Source organism: Tachypleus tridentatus, chromosome 9 (genome assembly GCF_004210375.1).
Source record: "Tachypleus tridentatus isolate NWPU-2018 chromosome 9, ASM421037v1, whole genome shotgun sequence".
Lineage (NCBI taxonomy): Eukaryota > Metazoa > Arthropoda > Merostomata > Xiphosura > Limulidae > Tachypleus > Tachypleus tridentatus.
In genome coordinates, this window is record NC_134833.1 from 7,925,333 (window position 1) to 7,953,231 (window position 27,899).

The 27,899-nt window shown below is 35.0% G+C and overlaps 1 protein-coding gene across 19 annotated transcripts; it reads left to right on the top strand.

Annotated features, from left to right (window-relative positions):
• Nucleotides 1-1,414: 1,414 nt before the first annotated feature.
• LOC143224724 (uncharacterized) lies at nt 1,415-27,007 on the top strand. Of its 19 annotated transcripts, none has more exons than XM_076452975.1 (5): nt 1,481-1,536; nt 14,613-14,736; nt 23,269-23,442; nt 26,121-26,233; nt 26,755-27,007. In XM_076452975.1, the coding sequence occupies exons 2-3, from the start codon at nt 14,624-14,626 to the stop codon at nt 23,333-23,335; spliced, it is 180 nt and encodes a 59-aa protein (XP_076309090.1). In that variant the 5' UTR covers nt 1,481-1,536; nt 14,613-14,623; the 3' UTR covers nt 23,336-23,442; nt 26,121-26,233; nt 26,755-27,007. The 19 variants fall into 19 exon arrangements, 14 of the variants coding, with proteins under 14 accessions (XP_076309095.1, XP_076309090.1, XP_076309089.1 ...); XM_076452970.1 differs by lacking the exon at nt 1,481-1,536 and adding an exon at nt 5,433-13,948 and having other exon boundaries at nt 14,613-14,805; XM_076452973.1 differs by lacking the exon at nt 1,481-1,536 and adding an exon at nt 5,433-13,948.
• Nucleotides 27,008-27,899: the final 892 nt, after the last annotated feature.

Sequence of the window (27,899 nt, forward strand, 5' to 3'; positions counted from 1 at the left end):
ACCATGTAACAAGTCTTTTTTGAATGAAAACGCAACTGACCGCTTAATTACTAACACACTCAACACTTGTGGTGAAAAGAAAGTAAACTTACGTGAGCGCTCAATTGCATTGAGACAGAGAACTATGAAAAGTACAATAGTATAAAAATACTTAGGAAGACTGAAAAACGTATCATAGTACATTCCTATAATTCACATATCAACATGTTCGGTAATAATAAAATACATTATTTAAAAGTTATGAATAAAAGAGAAGTAATACAACGAATTCATTTTTGATACACTAGATCAACTGCATAGAAAACTTTAAATGTGATATAAAGCATCCATATCCTGTCATGCTAGCCATTAGGCCTCGTCCAGCCCTTCTGGGTCATATGAATACCACATCAAGTGGCTCTTGCTGTAATTAACTTAAGAGGTAAAACCAAGGAAATATTTTTTTTATTCTTGGTATTCAGTTTAATACTTGATATAATACTTAGCTAATGCCATTAAAAATATAACTAAAGCGCAATTTAAAAAAGATGTAGCTTAATACAAGTAAGTCATAAATAGGTAACGGAAATAATAAAGTTTTGTTTATTTGTTGTTTTTTTTAATTTCGCGCAAACCTACACAAGGGCTATCTATGCTAGCCGTCTCTAATTTCGCAGTATAAGGCTAGAAGGAAGGCAGCTAGTCATCACCACTCACCGCCATTTCTTATGCTAGTGTTTTACAAACAAATAGTGGGATTGACCATAATACTATAATGCTCCCACAGTTGAAAGGGTAAGCAGGTTTGGTGCGAGGGGGATTCGAACACCCGACGCTCACACTACGAGTCTAGCTCCTTAACCACCTGGCCATGCCGGGCCAACAAATGATAAAGTGATCTGTATTTAGTAGCATTGAAATGCCGACTAACAATGCTAAAAGAAACAGCTTCCTATACTTGAAATGGGTGGAGCACAAATAGTCCATTGTGTAGCTTTGTGCTTGACTTCAAACAAACAAGTGTTAACAAATCCAACCCATTAGATAAACTTTGTTAGTCAGTAGGTCCCCCTCCACCTACACACATACTTCGAGTTGTCACCTTGTGTTAACTCGGTACTTGTACTTTCCAGGTTGAGGTCATAGTTTTATGTTACTTCTAATATGAAATTAATGCTTTTTGGTTTTTAGAAAAGAGACATAACAAGGCCTGTGGAAAGCCAAATCACATTTTTCTCAAACTGCTTACATATTACTTATTTTATGTAACACGTCTTTGCTGCAGGAAGAAACTTGCATAACTAACAATGTTTTATAAAACTTTAATATTGGTTTCTTGAAACACGGACTGTCACAATCAATAAAATATATTGCTTTAGATTGATGTAACTGTCATTTGTGAGTTACTTCTTCGTTTTACACATTTATTTCATTAAATATTTCAAATGACCAGAAAAACGTTGTACAAAGTGATCAGTAAGTGACAAAAACATCATGCTCTGAGAGAACACGAGTGTAAGTAGCATTTTAACACAATGTGACGTCGATATGAGTGTAGTGAGTGATTTTATGTGCATAATATATGTATATATATCTTAATGATAAAGAAATTGCCATTCTGAATTTTTAGAGATGTTACATTCAGCGTGAAGAATCTTTTGAAGACCGGGTGATTTTTATTTTAAATATAAGTTTTTGGAATTGTGTATTAGATTCGTAATTTGTATTAGTCACACTTTGCTAGGACTAATGATTACTGTGCTTATCTATGCCAACTCTATAAATATAATATTAATTGTTGTCTGTCCATGCAACTGCTTTACAGGGTATGGATGGATCTTCACCAGAATTAGTGTAGAGGTTCATTAGATGGATGTCGAGGTACATGTGAATTTTCAGTTTTGCGTTTTTTGGTTTCAATGAGCCGTCTTGCGATTTTTACCACTACTTTACCCCCTGTTGATGGAACTTCACCAAATTTGGAATGAAGGTTTAATGTCCTAGTTATGCTTCAGTTAATTGTGAACTTACATAACTTCTGTCTAGGTAATGGATACTCTATATAGTGATAATATATTCATAAAACAGGGTGGTTGATTGTATCAAAGATGCTGCAGACTTACAGGAAGATTTAGATCATTTGATGAATTGGACCAATACATGGTAGACGATGTTTAATTATCCAAAATATAAAGTGATGTGTGTAGGTTTTCACAATTCAAATTATTGTTACAATTTAAGTATAAATATATTAAATACTGTGTTTGAAGAGAAAGATCATGGTGTTGTGATAAAAAAAAATTAAGTCAAACAGTGTATTATAGCTAGCAACAGGACTAACAGGAGGTTGGGTAACATCTGTAGAAATATTGTATACAGGATAATGGATGTATTGTTTCACTGTATAGATCATGTGTAAAGCCTTATTTAGAGCAATGTATACAGTTTTGGGTTCCCTTCCTTAAGAAGAACATTGAATTGTTGGAGAAGATTCAGAAAAGAACCATTAGAATAATCCCTATTGTCCTATGAGGAAAAACTGAAATATGTTTTTTTTTTCTGGAGAGGAGAATGGTCAGTTTTGGCAGTATAGGAGTCACTTATAGTTTAGACAGTATTACGTTTCAGATAAAGTGATTGGCTTTTGGAATGGGCTGCCTTTTAAGTGTAGTGAAGGCAGACAATTTAACCGAGTTCAGGAAGAGATTGGATGAATACATGAGTATTAAGGGGTGGTTACAGTTGGAAGCTGGAAGGGACATCCTTGATGAATACATGAGTATTAAGGGGTGGTTACAGTTGGAAGCTGAAAGGGACATCCTTGATAGGTTAATAAGATCCTTTTTTTCCCTTTAAAATTTTATGTATTTATAAGTTATATGATTGGTAACATTTATTAAATGATGCACTGTTGTGTCATTGGTCTGAACCTAGTACTGTACAGTGTGTAAACTGTAGTACAGATTGTTTTTATTGTATGAAAATGGGGGCATGATAGTTGAATGAGTCAAAATAACAAGAATAAACTCATATGTGATGTACTTGTGCAAAAAACTTTACAGTTTGCTTGCACTGACAACCAGCCTAATATTTGAGACAGTTCCATGTTTGGATCCATTTTGGAGATGGAGACAGACATTTGGTTTAGGGATGTTTTCTCCTGGGGCTTCTGAAGTTCCCTTTTGTTGATTGTGGTTATTCTGGAAAGAAATGAACTTTCTTTACTAAGTTTGTTTCTCACAAGTCCAGTTTGGATCAAACTACTTCATTTAGTCACTTAAGTTTTTGAGATTTTGAAGTTTTCCTGTATGGTTTTCGAGTCTTGTTGGTGGAAAGGTCCGGAGGAATTATGTAGTTTTCCTCCTTCATCTAATATTCTTGATCTGAGCTAGGAGATTTATTGTTTTATTATGTGATAAGATAGATGAACCTTTAATTCTTGTTTTTATGTTTTGGCTTTCCATCTCCTGGTGAATAAATATTTTGATTTCATAGACTAAAAACATTTTTGGATATGTTTGGTTCCAGGGTAGTTCATTGATCATTTTGAACCAGTTGCATTTCCCTGTATTTGTTTTTATTTTCACTCTTGCTCCACGATGTTTCTTTGCCCTGAAAATTGTTGGCAACCTATCAGTGGCTCCCACATCAATTTGTGGAAAATGGGGTCTTCTACTGACTTTTATCTTGGTCACATTGACTGCTTCTATTCCTTTTTGATGGAGTGAGTTGTCTACTTGCTGTAGCTTCTGTGTGTTACATATGGCTATTTTTGCCACTTGATGTTCATTGATGTCCTAGGGGTGTTTGTATTGTGAGTTGACATTGTTTGCTTTTTATTGTTGTTGAGCTCTTGACCCTCTTTGAGTTGTGTTGAGGACAAGAAAGTAGTGCAGCAGTGAGAATTGGTCTAGTATCCAATGGTCAGATGGGAGGTAAGGTATGTCTGGGCATTCTAATTGATTGGATAGTGATAAAGCTTCCCATGGCAAAAATAATAGTGGATATTCCACATTATGTAGGAGACCTTGAGGCCATGTGTATCAAGGAACCCCTATATGACTTGTTAATAAGAAACATACCATGTGGTAAGAATTTAAATGTCAAATGTCAGGGTTGTATTCACCAGTTGTCAATTAAAAGCTTTTACTTGTACTTCATAATGTAAATGTATACTAGGTATACAGTCTGTGACTTGTTGGTGATAAATTCAATGAAAAATGAACAGCATGCTTCTCCAGTTATTACAAATTATGTGTATATTCAGAACAAGTTAAACATATGTAAAATGGCTTCTTTACATTATAGAGATCATAGAGATATCATACACATTGTATAGTTCTCTCCTTCTTTTCAAAGGTTCACTTACATTTGTCCAGTTACTTTAGAACTTACATTGTATACTGCTATTTCAGTAAGCATTTAGTCTTCTTTCTTTAAAATATTCAGCACTCAGGCTGATTCAATTACTTTACAACCACAATTTCATGAAAAAAAATTATTATTATTATCTCTTTTTCTTACCCTGATATATTAAACATTTACAGCAGTTGCTTTCACACCAAACTTTTCCTTAGCTGTGACTTCACTCTCTTCTGCTATTGTCTGCCGATGTCTGCTGTTTCCTGCTCATCAATAACTTACACACACAACTTCCAATAATTGTCTGTTTTTTACTGCACATTTGTTTTCTAGGTGCTTTTTACTTAAAAAGATGTGTATATACGAGATAAGTAATAATATCTAGATATACACTTTCAGGGTTCACTTATGGGTGCAAAGATTCAAGTTTCTAATTCTTTCCTCGTGGGAGTTGTGGTGGTTACACATACATAGATATGCATGTGTGTGTATGATTTCTGTTTGTAATATAAGAAATCACTTCTTTTTCTATGTTTGTTTTTTGCTAGCTTACTTCATTAAAAATATCTGCATGTGGGTAACTAATAATACCTAGGTGCACACTCTCAGGGTCCTCTTTAGTATGGGTACAAAATTTTAGTTTTCTGGATTCTTTGCTCTTGGTGCTATAGTAGTCACATTTTCTATTCTATTTGGTTTTTTTCTTGCATACCTCACAAAAAGATGCACCCAACATGTGCAAATAGATAAGTACTAACACACAGGTACGTACTTTCAGGGTCCACTTAGTATGTGCATAAAATTTCAGGTGACTACAGCTTAAGTAATACACCACGATCAGGCCATCCTGTTGAGTTTAATGATGACTTGCTGCTGGCTGCACTTGATGAAGATTGTGCTGTAACAGTTGAAGAACTAGCACAGAAACTTAATTCAACCCATTCAACAGTTCACCGTCATCTGCAACAGCTTGGAAAGGTGTCAAAACTTGGAAAATGGACCCCCCATGATTTGACAGAAGCCAACCTTAGAGCAATAGCAGACATTTGCACTCTTGTGAATGTAACTCACCTTTTTTCGGACAGGTTAGTGACTGGAGATGAAAAATGGATATTTTGTAAAAATGTTAAGTGCTGCAGACAATGGCTCAGTACAGGTAAACTGGCTAAAACACAGCCCAAATTGGACCTCCACTCTAGGAAAACCTTAAGTGTTTAGTGGGATATTGCTGGTATGGTCCACTTTGAGTTGCTGCCACTCAATGTAATGATTACATCAGACTTCGGCCCAGCATGGCCAGGTGGTTAAGGCACTCAACTCCTAATCCAAGTGTCATGGGTTTGAATACCTGTAACATCAAACATGGTTGTCCTTTCAGCTGTGGGAGCATTATAATGTTGTGGTCAATCCCACTATTCATTGGTAAAAGAGTAGCAAGAGATGGCGGTGGATGGTGATGACTAGCTGCCTTCCCTCTAGTCTTACACTGCTAAATTAGTGTGGATGGTGATGACAAACTGCCTTCTCTCTTGTCTTACACTGCTAAATTAGTGTGGATGGTGATGACTAGCTGCTTTCCCTCTAGTCTTACACTGCTAACTTAGTGTGGATGGTGATGACAAACTGCCTTCTCTCTAGTCTTACACTGCTAAATTAGTGTGGATGGTGATGACAAACTGCCTTCCCTCTAGTCTTATACTGCTAAATTAGTGTGGATGGTGATGACTAACTGCCTTCCCTCTAGTCTTACACTGCTAAGTTAGTGAGGATGGTGATGATAAACTGCTTTCTCTCTTGTCTTACACTGCTAAATTAGTGTGGATGGTGATGACAAACTGCCTTCTCTCTTGTCTTACACTGCTAAATTAGTGTGAATGGTGATGACTAGCTGCTTTCCCTCTAGTCTTACACTGCTAACTTAGTGTGGATGGTGATGACAAACTGCCTTCTCTCTAGTCTTACACTGCTAAATTAGTGTGGATGGTGATGACTAACTGCCTTCCCTCTAGTCTTACACTGCTAAATTAGTGTGGATGGTGATGATAACTGCTCTTCTCTCTTGTCTTACACTGCTAAATTAGTGTGGATGGTGATGACAAACTGCCTTCTCTCTTGTCTTACACTGCTAAATTAGTGTGAATGGTGATGACTAGCTGTTTTCCCTCTAGTCTTACACTGCTAACTTAGTGTGGATGGTGATGACAAACTGCCTTCTCTCTAGTCTTACACTGCTAAATTAGTGTGGATGGTGATGACAAACTGCCTTCCCTCTAGTCTTATACTGCTAAATTAGTGTGGATGGTGATGACTAACTGCCTTCCCTCTAGTCTTACACTGCTAAGTTAGTGTGGATGGTGATGATAAACTGCTTTCTCTCTTGTCTTACACTGCTAAATTAGTGTGGATGGTGATGACAAACTGCCTTCTCTCTAGTCTTACACTGCTAAATTAGTGTGGATGGTGATGACAAACTGCCTTCTCTCTTGTCTTACACTGTTAAATTAGTGTGGATGGTGATGACTAGCTGCTTTCCCTCTAGTATTACACTGCTAACTTAGTGTGGATGGTGATGACAAACTGCCTTCTCTCTAGTCTTACACTGCTAAATTAGTGTGGATGGTGATGACTAACTGCCTTCCCTCTAGTCTTACACTGCTAAATTAGTGTGGATGGTGATGACTAGCTGCTTTCCCTCTAGTCTTATACTGCTAAATTATTGTGGATGGTGATGACTAACTGCTTTCCCTCTAGTCTTACACTGCTAAATTAGTGTGGATGGTGATGACAAACTGCCTTCTCTCTTGTCTTACATTGCTAAATTAGTGTGGATAGTGATGACTAGCTGCCTTCCATCTAGTCTTATACTGCTAAATTACTGTGGATGGTGATGACAAACTGCCTTCCCTCTAGTCTTACACTGCTAAATTAGGGACAGCTAGAGTGAATAGCTTTTGTGTAGCTTTGTGCAAAATTCAAAAGAACAACAACAAACATCAGACTTCTATTGCCAACAGTTAGAGCACTTGAATATTGCACTGAAAGAAAAGAGGCTTGCTTTGATCAATCTCAAAGGTGTTGTGTCACACCATGGCCCCATACAGCAAATATCACATCTGCAAATATTGAAGAGCTAGACTGGAAAAAACTCCCACATCCTCCTTGTTTTCCAGACCTTGCCCCATCTGGTTATCATCTATTCTAAAGCTTTCAGAACTGTCTTGATGGAAAAGAGCTTGGAACACATGAAGATGTCAAAACTACCCTCTCCACATCCTTTTCCTCCAAACCCCAATAATTTCATATAAGTGACATTCAGAAGCTTGTGAATTGTTGACAGGAAGTAATTAATACAAATGGAACATACATTATTAATTAAATAACATTAAAAGTGTTTAAAATCCTTTCTCTTTTTTTGAACCTAAAATCAGACATTACTTAAGGGATGACCTAATAAAATCTAGATAAAGCTCACTAAATTTGAAAATTTAATGTAATACTTCCTGGGTGGTTTGGATATCCATAAGACATGGATTTTTCTACACCTCCATTTAAATAAATAATTGATTTATATTTTCATCTCCAAAAATTTCTTGCACCCAACTCCATAGAAACACTAATTTTTTATAGTAACTAGATATACAGAATTGTGTAATGTAATCTTAAACCAGTTTGGGATCCATTATTAAGGAACAACATTTATATGAATACAAGTTTTGACATTTTCACATGTCCTCTTTAATCAAATATTTGTTTGTCAGTGAAATAAGTATAAATTTAGACATGAGATTTGCAGGATATAAAAATGATATTAAAATGATAAAAATAAATAAGAAATATTGATAATAGAATCATCTGGAAATCATTGAAAATAATAAATAAAATTAGAAATAATACCACAAATAGAATTGTAGAAAATTTATTAATTCATAGGTTGAAAACTTCAAGACCTGTAAGGGACTTGAAAACTAAAAAGTATATGTATTTCACAAATATTAAGCATGCCCATTCATATTACTAAAGAAAGTGAACTTGGTAGCACTTTACCTTTCCTTTGTTCTTGTCACTCACATGGAAGACAGAAACTTTAAAACTGGGATAAACCAACATAAACTCACAGATGTTTTCATTTTATTTATCACCTCCTTAAAATATCATTGAGATAATGGAGATGATCACATCTTGAATTTTTAAAATAAGTAAAACTGACTTGTCAGTAGTAGCAAGCTATGAAAAATAAGGTTTTATTAGCTCAATGTAACATTATGGTTTTAGAAAAAATTCTGTTATGGTTGCTAATTTTTCTCTGTTGAATATCAAATTAATTGCTTCTCTAGATGTAGTTATTTTCCCCTCGGTGTGGATTCCTGTGCATGGTGAGGGGACCTCCCAGGGAAGGTTCTTTTCTTTCAGTTTACCTCCTCTGGGATCTAAACATCCACCCATGTGTTTGCTGTGTGGTGACTTGTGAAGGGGAGAAGAGGAACCTGGTGGTTGAGGGGTCCAATCCTAACACACCACTTTGGCCTTGAATTCTTGTAGACAGGTGGCCTTGCAGTGGTCCCCCTTGGATCATTTGGCTGGTCCACTTGGGCTTGGGTCAACCAAGTACCAGTATTGGATGTTTTCAACAGGTGTGGTGGACATTGTATCTGATGCTGGTGTTTGGGTATAGTGCTCAAGAAACCCTGGCATTGCTTCAGTGTTCTTGTTTGGCACTGTAGTGTGCCCTTCATATGGCTCCATGGTGGGTGGGGGCAGTGGGTTACACTTCATGCTACTTTAAATTCATCATGAGGAGTTATTGTTGAGAGGGATTTGAAGAACATCCCCAAGTCAGATTCTTGCTGGTTTCTCTACCCAAGGAGTTTCTGCAGTGAGGCATATCTCCACTTGCAAAGATGGAATTACAGTGCAGACCAATATCCTCATTCTGACATTTACATCACCATGTCCACCTGCCACCATCAAGGCAGGTTATCTTAATTGCAGGGTATGGCCATACATTCCAAACCCTCTCAGATGTTTCCAATGCCAGTGGTTTGGTCACTTGAAGATGTCGTTGTGGTTTCTTGACATGTGCTCATTGAGGTGGCAAGGACCATGATGCCTATGAATATGAAACGGACCCTCATTGCTTCAACTGTAATGGCTCTCACCTGTCTTACTTTCATTCTTGTCCTAAATGGTTGGAAGAAAAAACATGCAGTGTTTGAAAACGATTCATAACATTACTTATCCTGAGGCTCAAAAGTTGCTGTCAACCACTTCATCTTGGACATATGCTGCTACAGTTTGTTCCACTACTACAGTGGGAGTGCAGACAGATCTTTCTGTGCCTCCAAAATAATCATTCTCAAACCAAATGAAAAGACTTTTGATCTCCATGGTTAAAACATTAATGAATCAACTTTAACACTCATCTCTGTCCCTTACATACCTTCCAGCAAATTCCAAGATCCACTTCCTTTGGTTCCAGGTACAGACACTACTTTGGATACATTTTCTTCTCCAACCCCAAGATGCAAAACGATCATTCATTCATGTCCTCAGTTGTTGGAATCCTCTTTCAACAGCAAAGACTTGCCCAATCAACCCAGGGCAGGATCCAAGGAGGTCGATAAACCTCCTTCGAATAAAGACAGTAAAGAAAAAAGATGTGGTCATAAATAGAAGGTTTCTCCACCCAATTTGCCTACACATAAATAAAAATGTCCATCTTGATACAATGGAACTGTTGAGGTTTACATTCTAATCTAGATGACATCAAAACACTGATTGTTTCCTACCATCCTGTATTTCTTTTCTTACAGGAAACATTTCTGAAATCTGCCAACACAGTCACCTTTTGGAGGTTTTCTTTGTACATAAATGAAAGGCTGTGTGATGGACAAGTGCATGGAGGAGTGGCACTGTGGTTGATCAGCATGTGCCCACCCTGTCTTTGCCACTTGACACACCCTTGGAGGCTGTAGCCATCTGTGTTTCCTTGGGTCGTACCATTACTATTTGTTCTCTCCACCTGTTGCCTGGAGAGATCTATGGTCAATCAAACCTTGATGCTTTCATTGAACAGTTGCTGTCTCCCTTTATAATCCTGGGGGACTTTAATGGACATCATCCCCTCTGGGAAAGTGCTGATGTTGATAGGAGGGTTCGTTCAATAGAGCATATGCTCGCTGATCACAACCTTTCTCTTTTCAATACTTATTTCCATACACCTAGTCAGTCCTTTACTGCTATTGATCTCTCAATTTGCTCCCCTTCACTGTTCTCCCATTTTTCTTGGAGGGTTGACAGTAATCTACGAGGCAGTGATCATTTTCCTATACCTTTGAGAGAGACTGGTTGTGGTTGATGCCACCTGACCCATATGCCCTGGTGGAAGCTGGATCCATAAAAATGGCTCTCTTTCACTGCTCTCGCAGAACTTGATTCTGCTATCATCTGTCAGCCATCAATAGAAGACTGTATGGCAGCAGTAACTGACTGTATTATACAAGCAGCTGCTCAGTGTATTCCTAAAACCTTGACACGTTTTCCACTATATTCTTGTCCGTGGTGGAATCCTGCCTGCCACATGGTATGGAAGGCTCAAAAATGGACCTGGGATACTTTTTGTAGGTGTTCCACACTCTCGCACAGCATCACTTTCCATCAGGCCTGTGCATGTGCTCGGTGGGTAAGACGTCAAAGCCAGAAGGAATCTCGGATTAAGTTCACAACTGACATATCTTCTACCACCAGTTCCAGAGTCAAATGGGACAAGATTAGAAAAGTCAGTGAGCAATATAACTCTGTCCCCATCTCGATCTTTTTCTCTGATGGCCAGGAAGTAGTTGATACCCAGAGCATTGCCGATACTCTAGGTGAAAGCTTTTACCAGGTATCTCGCATTTCTGCTGCTTTTTCCACCTTCTTAGCCATCAAGACTCAGGCAGAGCGATCACCTCTTTCCTTTCAAGCTGATTGTCTCTATGACTATAATCGTCCATTTATTCTGGTGGAATTTAAACTGGCCCTCCATCGGTCTGGCAGTACGTCAGTTGGACCTGATAAGGTACACTATGAAATGCTGCACCATCTATCTCCTGCTTCTCTTTCTATTCTTTTGATTGGTTTTAACTGGATCTGGCAAGAAAATGTTTTTCCTGATGCCTGGTGCCAGTCTATTGTCCTGCCTTTCTCTAAGCTTGGGAAGGATCTGAAGATTCCTTCAAACTACCGTCCAATTTCTCTGATGAACTGTCTCTAAGAACATAGAGAGGATGGTTAATGCTCATCTCATTTGGTTCCTCGAATCAAACAACCTCCTCTCGCCCACCCAGTGTGGATTATGACGATAGCACTTCATCATGGACCACCTGATTCGACTTGAAATGCCAATCAGAGAAGCCTTTCGCAAACGACAGCATCTTGTGTCAATATTCTTTGACATTGAGAAGATTTATGATACAACATGGAGACTTCCATATACATGGATTATGTGGCCATTTGCCTGTTTTTATTAAAAAAATTTTAATGGACAGGAGATCCAAAGTTTGTGTGGGTTTGACACTTTCCTGTTCTCTCATACAGGAACTTGGAGTTCCTCAGGGCTGTTTTGAGTGTCACACTTTTCAGTATAAAGATTAATACCATCACTGAACGACTCCATCTTACTGTTGCAAATGAGCTATTTGTCAATGACTTTCACATCTTGTCAGTCGTTGAACATGAGGTATAATGAACGGCAGCTACAGATTGCCCTCAATCGTTTACTGAAGTGGACCACAGCAAATGGCTCTTAACTTCTCTCTCTCTAGTCTTTTGCATGCACTTTTGCCTCCAACAGGGTATTCATCCTGATCCTGAACTCTGTATCGGTGAAGGTGAAGTTCCTGTGGTCCCTGAGACAAAGTTCTTGGGGCTTATCATTGACTGTAAGCTGACCTTTATACCATGCATCAAGAATCTATGGGTCAAATTACAAGAGCACTGAACATCCTCTGTGACCTCTCTTCCACCACTTGGGAAGCGGATCAATGTTCCATGCTAGAGATATATCGTGCTCTAATTCGATAGAAACTCGACCATGGATCACTGGTCTATGGCTCTGCCAGACCCTCGGCCTTAAAGGTGTTGGACCCCATTCATCATCATCAAGGACTTTGGCTCTGCACTGGGGCTTTCTGCTCTTCCCCAGTTCAGAGTTTATACATAGAATCTCATGAACCTTCTTTGCACCTCTGCCATTTGCAACTGTCTTTACTATATGCTTCAAAACTTTGTTCCTTACCAGAGCATCCCACCTGGGATTGTGTTTTCCTTCCTCAGTGGGCCATACTTTTTCAGAACAAACGATCTGCCATTGCTTCTTTTGGCCTTCGAATCCAGGCACAGCTGGATGAATTGGGTCTGTCATTGGATAACATTGCTGTATCCACTGGTCACTCCGTCCAACTATGGCTTTTTATAGTCCCCAAATGTGACCTATATTTAAGAAAAGCAGACACTCCTGATTGGAAATACTGTCTGCTATTTGCTGAACATCTTTCAAACCATCCTTCCATTCCTATTTATACAGATGGTTCAAAATCAGGTGACTGTGTGGGCTCTGCCATGGTTTGTTGTTGTTTGGTGGTTGCACACAGAATCCCTTCTACAGCTTCTGTGTTCACTGCTGAACTTTATGCCATTTTTCTTGCCCTAGTTCACACAGAAGCTAAGCAGTACTCAAATTACACTTATACTGACCATTTATACTGACTTGCTTAGTTCTCTACTGGCCCTGGAATTGTTTCATGTTAGTTCACACCCTGTTCTCACTGATATTCAAAACTGACTGGCCCATTTCTCTTTAACATCTACTTCTATCCAGTTTTTCTGGATACTGGGCCACATTGGTATTCGTGGGAACAAGCTCACTGACTCTGCAGCTAAATTTATCTGCTCTGGCACTATCACTGCTGTGCCTGGTCCATACATGGACTATGGCCCTGTATTCAAGGCTCGACCCCATGCTAGCTGGCAGTCAGCTTGGAGTGAGCAATGTGAAAACAAGCTTCTCCAAATAAAACCCTATGTTGGACTTTGGCCGTCTTGCTTCCATAAGTATTGGAAAGAGGAAGTTGTTCTAACTAGACTACACAGTGGTCACAGTTTTTTAACTCATCATTTTCTTTTATCTGAAGTTGATGCACCAGTGTGTAGTCTGTGTAACATTAAGGTCACAATAAGCCACATTTTACTTTCTTGCCATTGTTATGACTCAGTGACGGCACCATTTTATTTTAAACACGTTCTGTCCAAAGATTTATTCATAACATTAGACAGTGTTATTAGTGATGGTGACACTGTCCACCTTGGTAATGTGTTATTGGTGATGGTGACACTGTTCACCTTGGTAATGTTTTTAGTTTTTTAAAGGCCATTGATCATTTTAATGCCTTTTAAGTTTTTTAATTTATCCATTAGACATTTTTTTAATGTGATTCCCTTTTAAGAATCACAGTTTATCTAGTTCAATTTGAAATTAGAAAATGGCCTTAACTTCGAATAACTCGAAACCAGGACTGGAAAGGCCAACTTCAGGTGACTGAGTGTGGTTACTTACCTGTTTGTCTTCTTGGTGAGTTATGACAATTAAATTATGCTACAGAAAGTCCTTTACATCTTGTACTTCTGTAGACTGGATGTAAACATTGGTTTTATGCTATTTATGTTTTATTTAAACTGTTTTGTTTTCCTTTTATGAATTTTACTAAATTTAATTTTAACTTTTTACTGGATGCTTGGTGCAGATAGCCTAGCTGCTTTGTGCCATAAAACACCAAATCAACCAATGAACCAACTCCTTGTTTTATTATTAGTGTTTATTTAACTGGCTTAAAAATATTTTTGTCATCACAAGATTTCCTAGTTATGAAATGTTTTTAATAAAATAGTAAGTAGTCTTGTTAATTTAGTGATTACAGTATTGAAGTGAAACTCATTGTGAATAAGTATGTCTTGTACAAGTAGATTAAAAAACAGTGACATAGTTGTTTTAGAGAAATCTTTGTTAATCTCTTTTGTGCTGTTTTGTTTCAGATCTGAATCGTACTGCTCACTTATTGATGTTCTCTAACAGTCAAAATTGACTAATTGAGTAACAGATTTTAACAAAGAGATTACTTATGAAATAAAATGATTCGTCACTAGTTCTGTTATCACTGAAATAAATAATATTCAGTTCAGTGAACAGGAATTGTTCTTGCTTTACATTTAAATGCTTCTAAATTTTACTGTCACAGGATAGCGGACAATGTTCCAGCCAGTGGTAGAGGAAGATTCCGTGGTGGTTTTGGAGCTGGTGGCTGAGGACATGGCCATGGTTGAAAGGAAGGAGACAAGGAATGGATTCCTGTCACCAAGCTGGTAGGATTGGTTAAAGATGGCTAAAGAAAGTCATTACAGCATGTGTTCTTGTTTTCATACCATATTAAAGTGAGTAGTCACTACTTGTACTTTATTTTTGTCATGTTCTAATGGTATGTAAAACATTACTGAGGGCAACAGGAATGACACATTTGTTTATATTTCACTACAAACAAATCACTGTCCAATTTCCTTAGCAAGAAACTTGTAAATTTTGAATGGTTTTAAAGCATTTCATGCCAAATTGCTCAGTTTTGCTACTGAAATTTTAACTTTTTCAAGTAAAACACAACAGTAAAACATAACAGTTATTATATATATTAGTAAACTTAAAGGACCATGAATACTTACATAATCATCCAGTTCTAAAGGACCATGAATATTTACATAATCATCCAGTTTTAAAGGGCCATGGATACTTACGGACACAATCATCCAGTTCTAAAGGGCCATGGGTACTTACATAATCATCCAGTTCAAAAGGACCATGAATACTTACATAATCATCCAGTTCTAAAGGACCATGAATATTTACATAATCATCCAGTTTTAAAGGGCCATGGATACTTACGGACACAATCATCCAGTTCTAAAGGGCCATGGGTACTTACATAATCATCAAGTTCTAAAGGACCATGGGTACTTACAAACATAATCATCCAGTTCTAAAGGACCATGGGTACTTACAAACATAATCATCAAGTTCTAAAGAACCATGGGTACTTACAAACATAATCATCAAGTTCTAAAGGGCCATGGATACCTACAAACATAATCATCCAGTTCTTAAGGGCCATGGGTACTTACAAACACAATCATCCAGTTCTAAAGGGCCATGGGTACTTGCAAACACAGTCATCCAGTTCTTAAGGGCCATGGGTACTTACATAATCATCCAGTTCAAAAGGACCATGGTACTTACAAACATGATCATCCAGTTCTAAAGGGCCATGGTACTTACAAACATGATCATCCAGTTCTAAAGGGCCATGGATACTTACAAACACAATCATCCAGTTCTTAAGGGCCATAGGTACTTACAAACACAGTCATCCAGTTCTAAAGGACCATGGGTACTTACATAATCATCCAGTTCAAAAGGACCATGGTACTTACAAACATGATCATCCAGTTCTAAAGGGCCATGGATACTTACAAACACAATCATTCAGTTCTAAAGGACCATGGGTACTTACAAACATAATCATCCAGTTCTAAAGGACCATGGTTACTTATAAACATAATCATCCAGTTCTAAAGGACCATGGTTACTTACAAACATAATCATCCTGTTCTAAAGGGATGATGTAAATACTAACATAATCATCCAGTTCTAAAGGGATGATGTAAATACTAACATAATCATCCAGTTCTAAGGGACCATGGGTACTTACATAATCATCCAGTTCTAAAGGGCCATGGGTACTTACAAACATAATCAACCAGTTCTAAAGGGCCATGGATACTTACAAACACAATCATCCAGTTCTTAAGGGCCATGGGTACTTACAAACACAATCATTCAGTTCTAAAGGACCATGGGTAGTTACAAACATAATCATCCAGTTCTAAAGGACCATGGGTACTTACAAACATAATCATCCAGTTCTAAAGGGATGATGTAAATACTAACATAATCATCCAGTTCTAAGGGACCATGGGTACTTACATAATCATCCAGTTCTAAAGGGCCATGAGTACTTACATAATCATCCAGTTCTTAAGGGCCATGGGTACTTACAAACACAATCATCCAGTTCTTAAGGGCCATGGGTACTTACAAACACAGTCATCAAGTTCTAAAGGACCATGGGTACTTACATAATCATCCAGTTCAAAAGGACCATGGTACTTACAAACATGATCATCCAGTTCTAAAGGGCCATGGATACTTACAAACACAATCATCCAGTTCTTAAGGGCCATGGGTACTTACAAACACAATCATTCAGTTCTAAAGGACCATGGGTACTTACAAACATAATCATCCAGTTCTAAAGGACCATGGTTACTTATAAACATAATCATCCAGTTCTAATGGGATGATGTAAATACTAACATAATCATCCAGTTCTAAGGGACCATGGGTACTTACAAACATAATAATCCAGTTCTAAAGGGCCATGGGTACTTACAAACATAATAATCCAGTTCTAAAGGGCCATGGGTACTTACAAACATAATCAACCAGTTCTAAAGGGCCATGGATACTTACAAACACAATCATCCAGTTCTTAAGGGCCATGAGTACTTACAAACATAATCATCCAGTTCTAAAGGACCATGGTTACTTACAAACATAATCATCCAGTTCTAAAGGGATGATGTAAATACTAACATAATCATCCAGTTCTAAGGGACCATGGGTACTTACATAATCATCCAGTTCTAAAGGGCCATGAGTACTTACATAATCATCCAGTTCTTAAGGGCCATGGGTACTTACAAACACAATCATCCAGTTTTTAAGGGCCATGGGTACTTACAAACACAGTCATCCAGTTCTAAAGGACCATGGGTACTTACATAATCATCCAGTTCAAAAGGACCATGGTACTTACAAACATGATCATCCAGTTCTAAAGGGCCATGGATACTTACAAACACAATCATCCAGTTCTTAAGGGCCATGGGTACTTACGAACAAAATCATTCAGTTCTAAAGGACCATGGTTACTTACAAACATAATCATCCAGTTCTAAAGGACCATGGTTACTTACAAACATAATCATCCAGTTCTAAAGGACCATGGTTACTTACAAACATAATCATCCAGTTCTAAAGGGATGATGTAAATACTAACATAATCATCCAGTTCTAAGGGACCATGGGTACTTACATAATCATCCAGTTCTAAAGGGCCATGAGTACTTACATAATCATCCAGTTCTAAAGGGCCATGGGTTCTTACAAACATAATAATCCAGTTCTAAAGTGCCATGGGTACTTACAAACATAATAATCCAGTTCTAAAGGGCCATGGGTACTTACAAACATAATCAACCAGTTCTAAAGGGCCATGGGTACTTACAAACATAATCATCCAGTTCTGAAGGATCATGGATACTTACTTACATAATCTTTCAGATATAAAGGACTATGGATACTTACAAACATAATCATCCAGTTCTAAAGGGCCATGGGTACTTACAAACATAATCATCCAGTTCTAAATAGCCATGGGTTCTTACATAATCTTCCAGTTCTAAAGGATCATGGATACTTACTTACATAATCTTTCAGATATAAAGAACCATGGATACTTACAAACATAATTTTCTAGTTCTAAAGGGCCATGGGTACTTACAAATAAAATCTTCTAATTCTAAAGGACCATGGATACTTACTTACATAATCTTTTAGATATAAAGGATTATGGATACTTACAAACATGATCTTCCAGTTCTAAAGGACCATGGATACTTACAAACATGATCTTCCAGTTTTGAAGGACTGTGAATACTTACAAACATGATGATTGAGTAAATTATTTTTGGAGTTAATGATTCTAAATCATTAGCCAAATTTGTGGCTTCTGTTATCAAGAAGATATTTAAAAATTATATATAATTTATTTTTTCTTCAGATAAGTGAAGTATTTGTTCATGCCTAGAGAGCCTAACAGTATGTATCAGATGGGGATAAAACTATAGCATTTCTTAGGTTTTACAAATTTATGTAAAGAATGTTCTCTGGTTCAGATTTGAGATATTGTTTTCTCCCTAATTATAAAACCCAAATAGACTGAATTATTTTTTAACATTGTGTTTGGCTGTTTTAATTAAACATAGATGAAAGAAGTTCTTTATTTGACTGACTGTATTTGACCAAATCCTCTCTAACTTATGTTATGTTTAAAGTTACCAGCAGTAAACCTTGATACTTATTTGTTCTGTATTATATTACTTTGTGAGTGTATTTATAATAGTTATTTGTACTGTAATTATGTTAATCAGAATGTTTTTAGTTTTCACTAAATTTGTTAATGAAATTATAAGTAGCAAGTTATTTATCCTTTAATGACTTTTTTAACACGTTTATTATATTGAATAATTTATTATTTCCACCTGTTTTAACACTAAATGTAAAGAAGTGACCAATCATTTTCTAGCTAAGGTTTTTAAAGAACCCAGGCAGTGAAAACTGTAATGTTGATAATATTTTGGTTCACAAATTTTATATACAAGTGTGGTTTGAATACCTGCTTGTACATATTAGAAAAATAGAATATACATCTTTTGTAACTTCAGTATCACAATCACTGACAATAGATTGGTTGGATATAAAGTGTATGTTTTGTTAGGAGTGCCAAGTTATTGAGTTTTTCTTGGGCTCTGCACTGAAAGATGAAGTATAACAAATCATTGTAGTTTAGAAACAGACACAGGCTGGTCAGCATATGATAGCATATTTGAAATTTTTTTTAACATTCCACTCACTTCACATGTATATTTGTGACTTGTATTGATTTACTTTTGAGGGTTTATCTTTCAGACCATTAGCTTTAGTATCAGAAGCAGTCAGGTGAAAAGTAAAACTGGCACTACTGTACCAACCTGCTGCTGCCATGTGTTTCATGTGTTTAAATGCTTTGTTTGTTAAACACGTTACATGGTCATTCTCACACTTTCCTGGTCATCTTGTCTAACTAAAGCTGAATCATTAAGGTAGCTGAGATGCATATACACAATAATTAACAGTGGAAGATTAGTGACAAAGTCACTGTTAGGGTTAGTATTCAAGTTGTATCTCATAGAAAAATGTGAATTTTTTGGTACCAGTTTCAGGTCAGATGGGTTAACAAACATGATGGTGGACATTTTGTTTGGAGTAAATGCTTTTGTGTGAAAATTATATTGTGTATATTATGTAGAAAATAGTTGAGAAAAAATCATTTTTACATGCTTACTATTCTAACATGTAGCCTGTGGTTGAAGATAAAAAACATTTTGTTTTATGCTGTGTTATTTCAGAAATAACTATCTCAACACTCATAACTGTGGCTTTAGATATTATGGTATGAAGTACTGTTATGTTGTTTAAAACTATCTCAACACTCATAACTGTGGCTTTAGATATTATGGTATGAAGTACTGTTATGTTGTTTAAAACTATCTCAACACTCATAACTGTGGCTTTAGATATTATGGTATGAAGTACTGTTATGTTGTTTTAAAACTATCTCAACACTCATAACTGTGGCTTTAGATATTATGGTATGAAGTACTGTTATGTTGTTTAAAACTATCTCAACACTCATAACTGTGGCTTTAGATATTATGGTATGAAGTACTGTTATGTTGTTTTAAACTATCTCAACACTCATAACTGTGGCTTTAGATATTATGGTATGAAGTACTGTTATGTTGTTTAAAACTATCTCAACACTCATAACTGTGGCTTTAGATATTATGGTATGAAGTACTGTTATGTTGTTTTAAACTATCTCAACACTCAGTACTGTGGCTTTAGATATTATGGTATGAAGTACTGTTATGTTGTTTAAAACTATCTCAACACTCAGTACTGTGGCTTTAGATATTATGGTATGAAGTACTGTTATGTTGTTTTAAACTATCTCAACACTCAGTACTGTGGCTTTAGATATTATGGTATGAAGTACTGTTATGTTGTTTAAAACTATCTCAACACTCAGTACTGTGGCTTTAGATATTATGGTATGAAGTACTGTTATGTTGTTTAAAACTATCTCAGCAGTCATAACTGTGGCTTTAGATATTATGGTATGAAGTACTGTTATGTTGTTTAAAACTATCTCAGCAGTCATAACTGTGGCTTTAGATATTATGGTATGAAGTACTGTTATGTTGTTTAAAACTATCTCAGCAGTCATAACTGTGGCTTTAGATATTCTGGTATGAAGTACTGTTATGTTGTTTAAAACTATCTCAACACTCATACTGTGGCTTTAGATATTATGGTATGAAGTACTGTTATGTTGTTTAAAACTATCTCAGCAGTCATAACTGTGGCTTTAGATATTATGGTATGAAGTACTGTTATGTTGTTTAAAACTATCTCAACACTCATAACTGTGGCTTTAGATATTATGGTATGAAGTACTGTTATGTTGTTTAAAACTATCTCAACACTCATAACTGTGGCTTTAGATATTATGGTATGAAGTACTGTTATGTTGTTTTAAACTATCTCAACACTCATAACTGTGGCTTTAGATATTATGGTATGAAGTACTGTTATGTTGTTTAAAACTATCTCAACACTCATAACTGTGGCTTTAGATATTATGGTATGAAGTACTGTTATGTTGTTTTAAACTATCTCAACACTCAGTACTGTGGCTTTAGATATAATGGTATGAAGTACTGTTATGTTGTTTAAAACTATCTCAACACTCATAACTGTGGCTTTAGATATTATGGTATGAAGTACTGTTATGTTGTTTTAAACTATCTCAACACTCAGTACTGTGGCTTTAGATATTATGGTATGAAGTACTGTTATGTTGTTTAAAACTATCTCAACACTCAGTACTGTGGCTTTAGATATTATGGTATGAAGTACTGTTATGTTGTTTAAAACTATCTCAGCAGTCATAACTGTGGCTTTAGATATTATGGTATGAAGTACTGTTATGTTGTTTAAAACTATCTCAGCAGTCATAACTGTGGCTTTAGATATTATGGTATGAAGTACTGTTATGTTGTTTAAAACTATCTCAGCAGTCATAACTGTGGCTTTAGATATTCTGGTATGAAGTACTGTTATGTTGTTTAAAACTATCTCAACACTCAGTACTGTGGCTTTAGATATTATGGTATGAAGTACTGTTATGTTGTTTAAAACTATCTCAGCAGTCATAACTGTGGCTTTAGATATTATGGTATGAAGTACTGTTATGTTGTTTAAAACTATCTCAACACTCATAACTGTGGCTTTAGTTATTGTGGTGTGAAGTACTGTTATGTTGTTTAAAACTATCTCAACACTCAGTACTGTGGCTTAGGATATTATGGTATGAAGTACTGTTATGTTGTTTAAAACTATCTCAGCAGTCATAACTGTGGCTTTAGATATTATGTTATGTTGGTTAAAACTATCTCAGCAGTCATAACTGTAACTTTAAATATTGTGATATGTTATGAAGCACTGTCATGTTGTTTAAAACTATCTCAACATTCAGTACTGATTCTGATAAAAGATGAAAAGGTGTGGCATATTTGTAGTTTTCTCTGTATAATAATAACTTTTCTTATTGGTTTATATAAGTTTCCACCAATTTGTTTCTGTTGACCTGAAAATTGTTTTAAAAAATATGTAATTTAGTGAAATTCTGTTTGGATGCTAACTCTTATATTGACTTTAGGATCATTGACCTTTCCAGTGTTTCTTTTTAAATGTCATTTTAATTTGTGTCATATATAAACAATTGTCCATAAGTAGTAAGACTCTGGTGGGGGTGAGGAGAGTTCTGAATAAATTGGAGGAAATAAGTTTCTTATTCAGTTTTTTGAAACATTAGTTTTGCATGCAATACAGTTTCAGTTTGTTTTATCACATTTGTTTTGTCTGTTGTTGAAGACATTCAACTACTTACTGGGTGACTTTCTGTGTTTAAGTAAAAAATTTTACTACATTTTATACAAAGGTCAAGATAAATATCTAACTGTATTCCAATACTTGCTGTAATTAAATTTTAAAAAATCATAAAATGAAAGGTGAATGTTTTGTTTAACCTTTAACATTTTTTTCAATGATTTTTTAGTGATGTTAAGCCAAGTTGGCTTCCAAGCTCACTATACTGATGTGTAATAAAGATATTTATGGACATACAAGTTTATGATAAATAGTAATACCTGCTTCTTTAAAGTTGGAGAGATTCTTATGATTCTGGTAGAAGGACAACAATTAGTAAAAGCTTCTGTCCTGAACAGTTTTATTGTCCTTAAATTACTTTTATAAATTTTGCTAAGTAGCTGTATCTTGTGCAAAGAAAAGTAATTGGTTATTTAATGAAGAATATATCATACTTGGAATAACAGTTTATTTTTAGTCCATGATAGAAGAGGTATTGTGAAAATATTGTTTAGAAACAAAATGTTAGTTAAATCATTTGTGTTTATTGTACTGTAACTGTGGTCTGGCAGCATAAACAGCCATTTCTATAGAATTTAACTCATTGTTAAAGGATACCTCAAGAAATGTGACATACTATGTCTTTTATATAAAAGACAGAAATCGTAAGATTTACCATTTTGGCGATCGTGAAAAACTACTTTATGGAAAATCGTTCATTGGTGATATTTCTTCAAACAATGCTTTAAAAGACCATCTGTTGTGAATCAGTTGAAGAACCAAATTAGTTGTTAAATACTAGAATTATTACATGTTTAACAAAATTCTCCAACAGTAACATTTTCCATATTTAGGTTCTCAGAATATTAACACAATTATTATTATAAATTTTATATTTAAGCAAAATTGGAGAAAACAGGGATCATTTTGTAATTCACAGATATTAATAAATATTAATTATTATTTATTTTTAGGTCTTTATGGCAATTGGAGACCACAGTGAACATTTTGGACTTTGTGTCAAGCTTTCAAAAGAAGTAGCAACAACCATCAGAGGAACCATAATTTTGGCCAAGCTTTCTGTCATTCCTGTACATTGAGGATATTGGAGTAACAAAATTGGTGAACCTCATACTGTGCCATGTAAGGTGTGTATCGTGATTGAATATGTTTGTGTAGAAAACAACAACTGTTGAGGGATTTGGACAAATATTAGAAAATGTACTTGTATTTGGGTTCTGAATGATCAATTGAAATTAATTTTTGGATCAGAGGAATTATAAAAATTTAGATTCTGTAATACTGACAATGAAACTTTAGTCTGCAGTGTATTTTGAAAGTTGTAATGTTTATTAACAGCCTTAAATTGCTTCTGTTGAAAACACTGCAGTATTCTCCAAACTGTCGACCTAATCATCACTCTGATTTTTGTGTAGTGATTCATAAATGCTTCTTTAAAGAATACTTAAATATCTTTTCATTTTGGAGGTTAAATTTGCCTTCAGAAAACCTTGTGTCTACAACACTTAGAAATATTTAACATAAAACTATGACGTTTTTGGTTGTGTTCAGTTTTTTGATGATTGTTCCATATTGTTTTAATTTGTTCATTGCTAGAATAAACAAACATATATTCTACTTGACCAGGTAAATTCACATTGGCATAGTTTAAAACAAATTTATTAATATTTTGTTGTGTTAGTAGTGACAGGAGGATAAAACCTTCCTTTTAAGGAGGTAAAAATTGCAATTTTCTTCAATGTTGTTTGGCTCATAATTGTTTTAAATAAATGTTTCATTGTGGCAGAAATTTATAAATGTAGAAAGTTATTCATTTTTTGTGATAGACCTTTACATTTTCATAATCACTACAGCAAATAATGTGATTTTTATATATAAATCATTATTTATGATATTAACAAAATCATATAAAAATATTCCATGACAGAATAACACTGAAATGATGTATTAGTGCTGTATTGAAAGCAGAATAAAAATATTCAGTATGTTAACATTTGATAGTTTTAAAAATTGATACAGTATATACAACATTCCAACCTCAAGTTGTAGAGGTTTAGGAACATTTCAACTACTGCTTTATGAATGTTAGCCTTCTTTCATATTTTACTACCTTGTTCAGTATTTAGTCCAGTTTCATATTTTAATAATAATATTAAAAAAAATTGATTATGAGAGCTTGTATTATAATAGTTCCATAATATTTCACAGTTGTTTCATCTTGACAACCAAAATATATATATTTAGTTTTAGAAACTTAAGAAATAATGTACTAGATATGGTAAATGTTTTCCATTTTCCACCTGATCTATAATTTTTCATCCTGTCTCTGTAAACTTCTTAAGAAATAATGTACCAGCATTGCTTTGTTAAAGTTTTACATCTCTCACATGTAACATAAAACTCGTACAGTTTTCACTTTGTTAATAAATTTTACAAAAAACCATGACAGGGTGAACATGAACCTGGAAAAGTAAGGAAAGACATATTTAATGTTTGGACCTTTTCCTTTTATCAGAAGCTGCAAGTCAGGCAAACCATGCTCCTTTGTCATGCCTGTTATTAGTGTATTTTAACATAATCTTGGTCAGTTTTTATTTTATCTACAAATTACAAGCTAACATGGTATTTAATTAGGTAGTGCTATAAGAAGACATGAAATATTACAATTTTTATGGTATGCATGTTCGAGTCTGTAAAATATGGCGACTGTTCATGTTCATGGTCATAAATAAATCATAGTCCAACCTGTTGAATGGAGAAAAGTAATAAAATTTAATGTGTAAACTGTTGAATAAACAGACCAACATGTTGTTTAACATGTTACAAACGTTTTAACCATAATAACTGACTCAGGTCACGAATACCACAGTGTGAACACATCATTTGATTGTCTACTACTTGGGATTATGTGGATTGTGAAACACAGAAAGATTGCTGTTGTGTACAAGTGATTCAAGAATATACAAGTCTTAGATTTAAATGTTTTTAATACAAGCTGTCATGTACATTTATGTTTTTTTAGCTTCTGTAATGTGGTGAGTGATTTGAACAATATTTACTACTTTGATGAAGAGAAGTATTACTAGGTATATGAAACAAACCTTTTTATTTCTGTAATTTTACATGTTAAAAACAAATGTTTCAGGGTTTTGTTTGTTAATCATTGACCAACATGTTAAAAACAAATGTTTCAGGGTTTTGTTTGTTAATCACTGACCAACATGTTAAAAACAAATGTTTCAGGGCTTTGTTTGTTAATCATTGACCAACATGTTAAAAACAAATGTTTCAGGGCTTTGTTTGTTAATCACTGACCAACATGTTAAAAACAAATGTTTCAGGGGTTTGTTTGTTAATCATTGACCAACATGTTAAAAACAAATGTTTCAGGGCTTTGTTTGTTAATCATTGACCAACATGTTAAAAACAAATGTTTCAGGGTTTTGTTTGTTAATCACTGACCAACATGTTAAAAACAAATGTTTCAGAGCTTTGTTTGTTAATCATTGACCAACATTTTAAAAACAAATGTTTCAGGGTTTTTGTTTGTTAATCACTGACCAACATGTTAAAAACAAATGTTTCAGAGCTTTGTTTGTTAATCATTGACCATTCTGGCTTCTGAATTTCTGGCTGGCAAATAAACATTTTGTGTATTTGCAACAAATGCTTCCCTTTAAGATCCAATAGAGATAAGGCTTCACCAGAAATCCAGAGTTTTCAGTAATTCTTTGTAAATGGTATATTATTTAAAATTACAAGAAAAGGTGGAAGTGTCATAGTATGACTTATTCCTGCTCCTCAGGGTACTGGCATTGTGTCTGCTCCTGTGACCAAGAAACTACTAACCATAGCAGGAAATAAAGATTGTTACACATCAGCTTGTGCATCCATTGCCACTCTTGGAAACTTTGGCAAGTGTGAAACTATGACTTTTGTTCTTGTGCTTGTATATCTCAAGTTTTAGTCATACAGTGGTTATTTTGTTCATTACAATCCACACAATATCCTAAACCACTATAGAACTAGGACTTGTACAAATTAAAAATAAATGAATGTAATATCTGGAACCTGTTGGAACTGTATGAATTCATCCTTGTTCTCTGGTTTTATTAAAATGGAAACTTTTTGAGAAGGGTACGTAAAGTATGTGAATCACATATTTTCTGTAAGCTTAAATATTAAAAAGGGTATTTACAAAAAAGCAACCATTTGTTTATTTTACTGACAGTAGAAGGCCAGTATTGAATAATACCACTAAAAGAACTGTTGAATATAAGTATGTAGATGTGAATTTCTAAATGGTTTCTGGTTTGGCTACACTGCTCAAGTATTTCATTCTTGAATTCCCCAAAACTGGAACTTCTACCTGGTGGAGTAAAGAATTTAAAACCAAATCCTAGAAGTAGGTATATAATTTGTCTTTTCTTCTCAGCCAGATACCTTGCAATTCAGGAGACTTGACAGTTATCTACTACCTGACTTCTGGAAGGAGAATTTTCTGACCAAGTCTCCCTACCAGGAGTTTACATATTACCTGATGGCATCACAGAAGACTGTAGGCACTGCTTGGCAGAAACAGCAAACATACTAAACCTTCATACTTTTTGTAAATAAATGTACTTTAAACTGTTATTCCATTCATGTACTAGTCTCAGAAAAGGGAAAATAAAATTTTCATCCAACAATACATACCTTTAGTTTTATGTGGAAACTTGGAAATGTGAGTAAACAATACATACCTTTAGTTTTATGTGGAAACTTGGAAATGTGAGTAAACAATACATACCTTTAGTTTTATGTGGAAACTTGGAAATGTGAGTAAACAATACATACCTTTAGTTTTATGTGGAAACTTGGAAATGTGAGTAAACAATACATACATTTAGTTTTATGTGGAAACTTGGAAATGTGAGTAAACAATACATACCTTTAGTTTTATGTGGAAACTTGGAAATGTGAGTAAACAATACATACCTTTAGTTTTATGTGGAAACTTGGAAATGTGAGTAAACAATACATACCTTTAGTTTTATGTGGAAACTTGGAAATGTGAGTAAACAATACATACCTTTAGTTTTATGTGGAAACTTGGAAATGTGAGTAAACAATACATACCTTTAGTTTTATGTGGAAACTTGGAAATGTAAGTAAACATTACATACCTTTAGTTTTATGTTGAAACTTGGAAATGTAAGTAAACATGTAATTTTGTTGTATCATTTTTTAGTAAAGTATTCCTTTCCATTATAACAGCAAAATGAGTTTTACACGTGAAATATCTTATTTTTAGTTTATAGGTTTCAAAGATTTGATCTGTTAAATCAAATGTTTTCAAAAGGTTAGACATGGTTCAAAAGTAAATGAAAGCACTTAGGATATTCTAGAGGTTCAGAAGTAAAATTAAAAACTATCTTTATACATACTAGAAATCTGTAAAATGGTAATTAGTGTTCTTAGTGAAGAAATTACTGTTATGGTACATCATTACTTCCATTAAAAGTGCTGCTGTGTATAACGGCATATATTTTTACAAATACTAATCATTTTGAAAGTGATCAAATTATTTTATTTTTTATGAGGG